At 60.4% G+C, this 9539-nt stretch overlaps 1 protein-coding gene across 5 annotated transcripts; it reads right to left on the minus strand.

Annotated features, from left to right (window-relative positions):
* Positions 1-985: 985 nt before the first annotated feature.
* On the minus strand, positions 986-9160 carry SLC22A12 (solute carrier family 22 member 12). 5 transcript variants are annotated; one of them, XM_041723317.1, is made up of 11 exons: positions 8986-9154; positions 8402-8518; positions 7778-7881; positions 7134-7288; positions 6891-7059; positions 4493-4616; positions 4232-4347; positions 3271-3485; positions 2694-2802; positions 2278-2481; positions 986-1721 (listed from the first exon to the last, which is right to left on the minus strand). In XM_041723317.1, exons 3-11 carry the CDS (start codon positions 7843-7845, stop codon positions 1658-1660), a joined length of 1224 nt encoding a protein of 407 aa, XP_041579251.1. In that variant the 5' UTR covers positions 7846-7881; positions 8402-8518; positions 8986-9154; the 3' UTR covers positions 986-1657. The 5 variants fall into 5 exon arrangements, with proteins under 5 accessions (XP_041579251.1, XP_041579248.1, XP_041579247.1 ...); XM_041723314.1 differs by having other exon boundaries at positions 986-1608; positions 8402-9158; XM_041723313.1 differs by having other exon boundaries at positions 8402-9156.
* Between the last annotated feature and the right edge of the window lie 379 nt (positions 9161-9539).

The following is a 9539-nucleotide window of genomic DNA, read 5'->3' on the forward strand; positions in this document are numbered from 1 at the left end:
CAGACAGGAAGGACCAGAAGTTCAGAGCAGGCTGAGACAAACTTGCCTTTCGGCAGTTTTACAAATGTGGTCCCCACTCCCGTTCCCTTTGTCCTGGGGGTCTCCACTGAGGGGTGGCCACAGGCAGATACCTGCTACCCCCACCCTCAGAGGCTCAGGGCTGCAGCCGGTAAGACCAGGCCAGTGAGTGAACCTGTCTCCTGGGGACAAGGAGCAACTTTCTCTTTTCCCATTTGTCTTCTCATGTGTGTCTGAGTGCGTGTACCCCCATCACTGGTGTGTGTGTGTGTGTCTGTGTGTGTGTCTGTGTGTGCACGCATGTGTAGGGTACCTTTGAGGAGGCTCCTGGAAGCAGTGACACAAACAGAGCAGAGACCACCTGAGCACTGCTCTGGGGTGGCTCAGCAGATTAGCAGCTGGTGGGGACCCTGATGGGCAGCAAGTGGCTTCTGCCTACACTCACATTTGTGTTAGGGGAGCTCAGGCGTCCATCCCTTTCCATGTGAGGTCTTGCCCCGGGTTTTCCTGTAAGTGGTGCCAGTAGACTCTGCTGGGTCTTGGCTGGTTCTGAGAGGGATGCATCTGCCTCAAGAAACATCCCTGGCTGCCCAGGTTGCATGGCCCAGGGCTAGCTGTGGTGGTGGGGGGTGTCGTAGCCAAGGCTGGGCTCTGGAGACTGAGGCTTTCACTCGTGATTCTGCCCCTCTTAGCTATAGGTCATGGGTAATTGGTTTATCCAACCTTACTTTCCCATCTGTAAAGTGGGCTGTCTTCCTTGAAGGGTTTGGGAAAAGATAAGATGATGCCTTGAGGTATCCAGGATGGTGCCCAGCTCAGAGCCTGAAAGAAAGGGCAGACACTCTGGCCTGGCACCAGGGGCAGAAAAACCAGCCAGGGAGAGGGCCAACCCCTTGAGGAGCTCCCCAGAGCTCTCCTCTACCCCATCCCCACCCCCACCTGTGGCTCATCAGTGGAGTCAGTGAAGGGCTGTCATTTGTTCCTTTATTCATTCTTTTGCCTCCTTCGCATTGCTGCCCCTCCCACCAGGCTCTGTGTGGGAGCTGGGGCCAAGGGGGAAGCCTCTGGGAACCCCTGGGTTGGCAGGGCAGGAGTCATGTGCGTGGCCACAGCTGTGGATAAGGGATTCATTCTGGCCTTGGGCTGGGCCCTGGGCCTGCAGGAAGGAGGCTATTGCCCTGGGTCCGGTAGGAGGGGCACAGAGGATGGGTCCCGTGGCTGGAATGTGGGGATGAGGGACCACGGGCCAGAGCTGCCTTTTGTGTACAGCTGAGGAGCTGAGACATGTTGGGGCCCTTGGGGCAGTGCGAGGTGCCGGGAGAGTTTTGACTGCGGGTGATGGTGGCCTCCAAGCTCAGGGGGCAGTGGCCAGCTGGGGGCCGCCAGCAGAGTGAGCAGGGAGCAGGGTGGGAAGCTGGTCCCTGTTCCTCCTCACAGTCATGAGGGAGGGTCCTGCGAGGGTGCATGGGGCGGACCCCTTGGCCAGTCAAGCCATCCTCTCCTCCTTCTCTATCGAAGGTTGGCTCCTCTGGCAGAGAGGGACGGCCCTGGGGCCTCTTCTAGAGATGGGCCTTTGCTGTCCTGCCGCCTCTGAAGGAGAGAAGGTGCCCAGAGATCCTTGGCAGAACTCCCAGGAGGCTTAAAGGTGTGTGGATTTCAGGACTATGGGCCCCAGGGTGCTCTGTGTTGCCTTCTTTATTGCCCTGTTCAGACATGAATGACAAAAGCTTTGTGTCTCGTGGGTGCAGCATGACCTCTGACCCCTGAACTACATCTCTCCCAGGGACTCGAGAGGTCTTCCTGCGCTGCTCTGGAGAGCCCAGGAATGGGCCCCCTGAGTACATGCTGGGGAATCGGTGGGCAGGTGACAGCCCTGCCAGCTATCGAGGGGATTCAGCAACAGATTCCGGGACCCCCAAGGTCCCCAACAATGCCTATCATGCCCCTTGGCCCCCCCTTTACAAAGGACTACAGGCTTCCATCCCCTGGACTTTTCTTAAGGTGGAGCTGGGGGTGGCCCAGCTATTTAGGCCTTAAATGGTAGAATGAAGAGCAGGAGACAAAGTCCAGGCCGTCAGCCGGGGGACCCAGCCTTTGGTCTCATCTCCCAAAGATGTACTGTGTGACTCGGAGCCAGTTCCATCCCTTCCTGCACCTCTGCTTCCCCTGTGCCCAGTGATGGGGGTGGGTGGCAGGCCCGCCCCATCCCGGGGTTCTCTGGAGGGCAGAGAGGTAGGCCCCAGGGCTGAGTTCACTTACTGGTTCTGCACATCTTGAATGGTGTCGGGCAGCGGCAGGCTCTGGGTCTCTGGCAGCAACAGGGCCATGAGGCCACTCAGCGCGGGCACTGCCCCGTACACCAGCAGGGGCAGCGAGTGGCCGTGCACACCCAGCAGCCGGACCAGAGGCCCCAGAATAGCTCCCCCACGGGCTGCCATCTGGCCCAGGCCCACCGCCGTCATCCTATAGTCACAGACACACCAGTGAGGGGCCACTCTGTCTGCCCACGGCTTTGACTGCCCAGCCCCACTCTGTCCAGAGGGATACAGGGGTCCAGCGGGGGCAGGATGCACCTGGGCAGCCCTGAGGCCACATGGAGGGGAGAGGGCGGGGAACATCCGAGTCTGAGGAAGGCCATCCCCATCCTGCCCTCCCAGCCCCAGGCAACCCCTCACCTGAGCACGGTGGGGAAGAGCTCACCGGTGTAGATGCTGATGCAAGTGAAGGCGGCTCCCAACCCCGCAAGCCCCAGCACGGCCAGGGCTGAACGCAGGGCCCCCATCTCTGTGGACAGTTAGCAAAGTCGGTGGCAGGGGCTCCGAGGTCAGATGGGGGCTCTTTCCAGCCTAAACCTGTCCCTAACCTCCCAATGTCTGTGATTCACCTCCATTTGGGTGTCCCCAGGACACATCCTGAGTGACCTCGTGGCTATGTTCAATGCCTACCCTGACACCCAGAGCCAGACCCCAGGAGTCCTCCTTGACTCCCTGCTCCCCGCCTATCCCTGCATTCCAGGACTAAGTTCTTATTTTATCTCCATAATTTTTCATGATGCCACCCCCTCCATGCTGTCCCTGCTTCTGTTGTCTGGTATAGGCCACCACCATCTCTCCCAGATGCCCCAGCAGCCTCCTTCCTAACTGGGCCTCTGAGGAGGAGGCCAGGGCCTCTGTTCCTGGCTCAGCCTCTCCTGCTCCCCTAGGTGGGAAAGCCTCTGGACACAGCTGTAAGCACCCGGGCCCCCCTGCTTACCGTATGGTACCAGCATGTTGGCCAGGATGCAGAGCCCCGACAGCACCAGGGACACTGCCTGAGTGGGCCGGCGGCCCAGATGGCCCAGCAGCAGCAGGGTGCCTATCTTGGCTGGAATGTCCACGACTCCGATGAGGGCCTGGAGCAGGAAGATGTTGCTGCCTAGGGCCTGCAAGTCCAGGGCCAGGCCGTAGAAGGTGAAGCCGAAGGCAAACCTGCGGGCCGGGGCAGGTGGAGTCGGCTGGGGAGCAGGGCTGCTCACTGGCTCCTTTGTTCTCAGACCCGTTTCCACCCTCTTTCTGCAGGCTCTGTGGAGTGGGAGGGTGGTCTCTGTGCACCACCTTCCCCTGGGCTCCCCTGCCAGTGCTGCTCCTCCTTAGGTTTGGCCAATGGAAGGCACTGGTGAGACGCCGGCAGTGCGGTCCTGGGCTGGGGAAGGCGGGATAATTCCTTCCTCCTTCCCTTGGGTGCCGTGGCTGGCAGTGGCCGTGGCCCCTCTATGGCTACAGCTTCAACTGAGCATGTCCTTCTTCTGTGGGCCTCGGTGGTTCTAGTCCTTGCTGAGTGGCACTGGCACCTGGACTCTGGTAATACCCCTCCCTCCTCCCTGGCCCCTGCAGATGGGGTGGGCGTGCATTCTCCTCCCTAGATGGCTGGGCAGTTCAGCTCTCCCAGCACCCTTGCTATGACCCCTCCTTAGGCATCTCTGCCATCCCCTCTCCCCCACCTGGCCTGGACAGCTTCCTCTGGGAGCCTGACTGCTAGAAGGGACATGGCTGTGCTGCCGGCCCTGTCCTAGAGGTGCTGTCAGGACAGTGGGACCCATAGGAGAGTCACTGGAGGCCCCTTGACTGGATGCCAACCAGAGCCCTGATTCCAGGGTCCCTGGGGGCCTGCAACAGCTCAAAGCCGACCAGAGGCAGAGGCTGGGGCCTTGGGTGTGGGTCGAGGGGACATCTACCAGCACAAAGTGGAGATACAGGTCCGGAGGCCCAGTCTAGGCATGCAGAACAGAGCATTCAGGCTGGAGGGAGCTTGGCCCGCACTCAGCTCTTCCTGCATGGCCGAGAGCAGGACCTGCAGGGTTGGGGTGGGAAGGTGTCAGCCCTGGGGGCACCAGGGGGCCCTCCTCCCTAAGACCCTCCTCTTCCCAGGAGCCCTGAGCAGGGGCAGGGAGAGGGTCTGAGGGTTGAGCCCACAGGAAGGTCCAGCCCTGCCTTACCTCGGTGGTCAAGGAGTCCTCCACTGCCCCCTTCCTGTTGATGGCAGCCACCCTCCGCAGCTCCCGCAGACCCTGCTCCAGCCTGCCTGTGATGAGGAGCCATCGTGCAGACTCTGCCAGCCACCTGCAGGGGTTCAGGGGGGAAATGAGAGGGGCACTGCCTGTGGCCCCCGGGGCCCAGCCTGTGTGAGCCTCACTGCCCTTCTGTTTCCTTCTGTCCCGGGGGAGGGGGGGCTCACTGGCACCCACAGGCCCCAGGCTCAGTGAGGCCACACCGTGTGATAATCTTCTTCCCCTACAGGCCACCCTTTCTGCCTTTCTCCTTCTCCCTCTTGGACTGTGGTTGGGTGTCCCTGTCCTCCCCTTCTGGCCTTGCTCCTGACCCTGTGGCCTTTCTCTTGCCTCACCTGGGAACCAGGCCTGGGTGAATCCATGTACAGTAAGGACCCTTCTGCGTGTAGTTACAGGACTACAGGACTGCAAACCCCCCAGGGTCCCCTACTGTCTGGCACCTCCTTGATGTCACACATAGCCTTTCTGCTCACCCTCAAGGCTGCACCCTCCTGCATGAGCTGGCTCTTCCCCCAAGGCCCCTCCATGCAGGCAGCTTCACACCCAGAGGCTCAGGCCTGGAGCAGGGTCTTTGGTCCTGACATCACTAGCCCCCTCCACCCACACCCAATCAGCCACCAATTCTGGTCACTTCCAGCACCCTTCGCGCCTGTTCGGGCCCACTGCCCTTGCCTCACTTTTGACCGTGTGTTGCCCATGCCAGGATGACAGTTGCGAGTTGGCCCTGCACATCCCATTTCCCCCTCCTCATGCCAGGACCTGGCCCCTAACACTAACCTGGCATCCATCGCCCAGACCCCTTGCCCTGGCCCTGCCCACTGAGTCCCTTGTCCTGCCCACCACTCTACACTGGCTTCTGCCTCTGGGCCTCTGTTCAGGCAGGGCCCCCAGCCAGGCTCCCTTTCTCTGGGAACAGCAGCCAGGGGTGGAGTCACCTAATCCACATGCACCAGACCCTGAGGTCCTTCAGGTTAGCAGAGTCAGGGAGACAACGGGGACTCCAGACACACGTTAAGGGTAGAGTTGACAAGACCCAGTGACCTGTTGGACTTGGGGCAGGGGGACGGTGAGGGACAGGAAGTGTCATGGCAATTCCCAGGACCCTGGGACCGCCTGGAAGGGGGCTGCTGTCAACCCTGGGGAAGCCTTGGGAAAGAGCAGGTGTAAGGAGATGTTATATTTGTGATGCCAAGACACCAGTCATGGAGATGTCACCAGGGGGATGGGTGGAGGCAGGGCCAAAGAGAGGATTTGGGACCTGCGGCATGTGGAGGGAGTCAGAGCCGGGGGCACAGGTTAGGTGGCTGGGAAGAGGGCACTGGAACCTCCCGCCCCCTGCCCCAGGGAGAGGCCTGCAGCAAATAGCCAGGAGGGGTGCCCCGTCCTCCCCTGGCTTCTGCTGTGCTTCTTTCTGCAGTGACCACAATGGCCAAGCAAGTACTATGTTGCTGGGTCTGTTTGTGAATGAGCCAGGCTCAGCTCTGCTCTGCAGGCTATCATCCATCCATCCCTCCACCCATCCATCCCTCCATCCATCCACTCACTAGTTTATTATCTATCTATCATCTATCTGTCTATCTACCTATCTATCATCATCATCATCTATCATCTATCTCTATCATCTATCCTTCCCTCCCTCTCTCGCTCCCTCCCTCCACCCGTCCATCTACCCATCCATTCACTAGTTTATCATCTTCTTTCTATCATCTATCTATCCAGCCAGCCATCCAAGAAATATTTGCTGTGCACCTACTATGTTTCAGGAGCTGGGCAAGAACCATGCCTGATTTATTTCAGGGCAGTGCAGATGTTCCCTAACCTCTCACGTATCTTGGCCCTGTGGGGGGGTGGGGCATGAGTCCCCTCTGACCACTGGGTCGTGGTCCCTGTCCTTCAGTAATGATGTCAGTACATGAGGCTGACCAGGGCTGTGTTCTGGGAGTGGGGCATGTGTGTGTGTGCACACATGCATGTGAGCTGTATCTTTGCATCCCACCCCTCAGTTTGGCCTTGTGCTGTCATGCCGGACTCAAAGGGCTCAGAACACATGCCTAGAGGCATGCATGCCAAGGCACCCAGGGACTCGAGAGGGTAAAGGGCCAAGAGATGATGGGAAGGAAGGGGTGGGAGGAGGATGAGTAGAGGAGGAGGCACTTGGTAGGAGCAGGGAAAGGCCTTTGGTTGGAGTGGCTGAGCATTGTGGGCCTGGGGCAGCCAGCTGTGTCAGGCTCCTGTGCCTGTCCCCTGGCTGTGCCCTCCCTGGCCTCTGCTCGCAGGGTTGGGGTGGGGTGGGCAGGTCTTCTCTGAGGAGAGGGAAGACACCCACCAGGAGTACACGAAACAGAGGAAGAAGGGCGCAGAGATCACCAGCTGCAGCAATGCCCAGTCACGCACACCGTAGGCCACTGTGGCCATCAGGACCTGGCCAAAGCTGAAGCCCAGGGTGTTGAGAGTCATGGCCAAGGCTCGGGCCCGTGCCGACGTCCACTCCATCACTGCAAGGAGACCACAGGTGTCGGCCTGGGAGCCTGCACGAGCCTCCCTCGCGTGGCCCGTGGCGGTGACGTACGGAGAGTGCCGGTGTTCATCATGACGCCGGCCACGGCAAAGGCCACCAGGAAGCGGAACAGGCAGTACACGGGGAAGGTGGGGGCAAAGGCAGCCGCCGTGCCTGACACAGCCATCTGAAGGTAGTTCCAGGTCAGCACCAGCCTGCGCCCAAACCTGCGGGCACACAGACACGGGCATGGGGCAGGGTCCACGGGCACCCCACACCAGCCCTGGGGCTCTGGGGTGCCTGCACTGGCCTCCGAGTGGAGGTGGAAGTGATGCTTGGTCCACACTTGAGTTATCCACCCATGAAAGGCTCATACGCACCCCCAGAGTCCCCAGGGCCCGGGGAAGCTCCGAGGCGCTCTGGGCAGAGAATGAGCTCGCCGTCAGCAGGAGGCAGCTTGTGGCCGGGCAGATTTTAGCAGTGAACGTTGGAAAGGAGTGATGACCCTCTCCAACCCCAGAGGAGAACCCCAGAAGGCTCAGGGTGGGGAGGAGGCTTGCTCAGGGGCAAAGCTGGAAGGCGTGAGGAGTGTGACTCCCGTGCAGGCATTCCGACTGGCAGCTGAGCGCTTTCTCCCCAGACCCGGCGACAAGAGGCCAGGGAGCCTGGGAACACAAGGCAAAGGGGGCTGCTGGGACCGGGGTGGGGAACCTCACCTATCAGAGGCTCGGCCGCACACAGCAGCTCCCACCAGCATCCCAGACAGGTAGATGGACTGAGCCATGGGCTTCAGGGCATGGGAGTCACACACCAGGTCCCACTGGTGGGAGAGTAGTGGGAGGTAAGCCCAGATGTGAGGGAGCGGAGGCACTGATGGGGAGGCCTGTGGGAGCTAGGTGTGGGTAGATGGCCTGGAGACCTCTAGGGTGGTAGGCAGGGCTGTCCCCCTAAGCCTCTCCATGTCACCCTATTGCCCTCTAGTCCCGGGTCAAGTCCTTTCTAGACTCATTTGCTCTCCCTTGCCTCACCCACCTGCAGGGCCACCCTGAGTCGGTGCCTGGTCCCTACTCCCCCAGGTCTCTCTGGTTCTAAAAATAGGCCCCTCCCACTTGCCCAGATTGGGCTGATTTGCCTCCTGGGGTTCCCTGTCCCCTGAGACAGGCTGGAACTGCCACCCGATGAGCTAGAGGAGGGGCTGGAAGCCCACCTTTGGGAAGTGAGGAGGTCTGCTGAGGTGGGTCCCTCTCAGGACTGGGCTGTTCTGAATCCAGTCAAATGTGAGTTTGACCTTGGTCCCTAAAGTGCCAGGACTTGGGGAAGGTGTCAGGAGAGCCTCTTACCTTGGCCACGATGGTGGAGGTGAAGGTGCTGTTGTCATACACCCAGCCGTCCACACACGGCTCCGTGGCAGCCTCACTCCAGTTGGTGGCCGTGGCGTTGGGGTCCAGGAGCTGCCACTGTGGTTGGCGGAAGCGGAGACACTGGTGGGGCTCGTGGTTGGGGCCCAATGGAATGGAGACGGTCAGGAGGTCCTTGGGGCCCAGGGTCCCGGGGACACTGGCCTGGTCAGTGCTGTTGTCCAGGAGGGGCACCCAGCAGCGGTGGCTGGGCACAGCGGCCGAGAAGTTCTCCAGCATGCTCTGAGTGGTGAGCCACATGATAGGGACCACCAGAGCCACCATCTGGAGAATCTGAAACCTGCCCAGGCCACCCACTCGGTCTAGGAGTTCAGAAAATGCCATGGAGCCCACGCAGGGGGCCCAGTGGAGGTGCCCCCTTCACAGGAGGTGGCCTAGGGCAAAGGGGCCAATGTGGGGGGGCCGCTTGCCCCACAGCAGCACCTACTTCGCCAGCAGAGAAGCCTGGAGCATAGCAGTGGCCACACACTTCACTGACTCTGGGCCTGGTCTCTCCAGGCACCCACCTGGCAACCGTCACTTGGAGTGGCTCCAACTGGGACTGGGAGCTGTGGGATGTGACTCTGAAGCCACCGGCATCCTTCCAGAGACTCAGCAGGGCCTGTATCTCCCAGAGAAACTCAATACAGGAAGTGGGGAAAGTGAAGACTGAAGTCACCCAGACTGGAATTAAAATGTGACCAGAGGACACTTACGGAGTAGGGGTTAAGAATCAGTCAAAGTTTAACCTAGCTCTGAGGGAGGCCCAGAGGCAAGAGCTGTTCCTGTCCTGCCAGGAAGCGTGGCCCGGAGCACCTGGTCTCTGATAGGTGTAGGAGAGGCCTTGGCCAGACTGTTGTCTCCCTGCGGCTCCCCTGCCTGCCTCACAGGGTGACTCTCCAGAGCACACTCCGGATAGGTGCTGGCCAGGGCCATACTGATCCTGGGACCGGCATGAGCCTGGATTGACATCTGTGTGTGCATGTGGCCTGGGTCTGGGTCATTGGCAGCCTGTGTGGCCCAGCCCCCCACCCAAACCCCTGACCTCCATTGTTTGCTGCCACTGATGGCCATGCTCCTC

The sequence above is a fragment of the Vulpes lagopus genome, chromosome 11 (genome assembly GCF_018345385.1).
Source record: "Vulpes lagopus strain Blue_001 chromosome 11, ASM1834538v1, whole genome shotgun sequence".
Lineage (NCBI taxonomy): Eukaryota > Metazoa > Chordata > Mammalia > Carnivora > Canidae > Vulpes > Vulpes lagopus.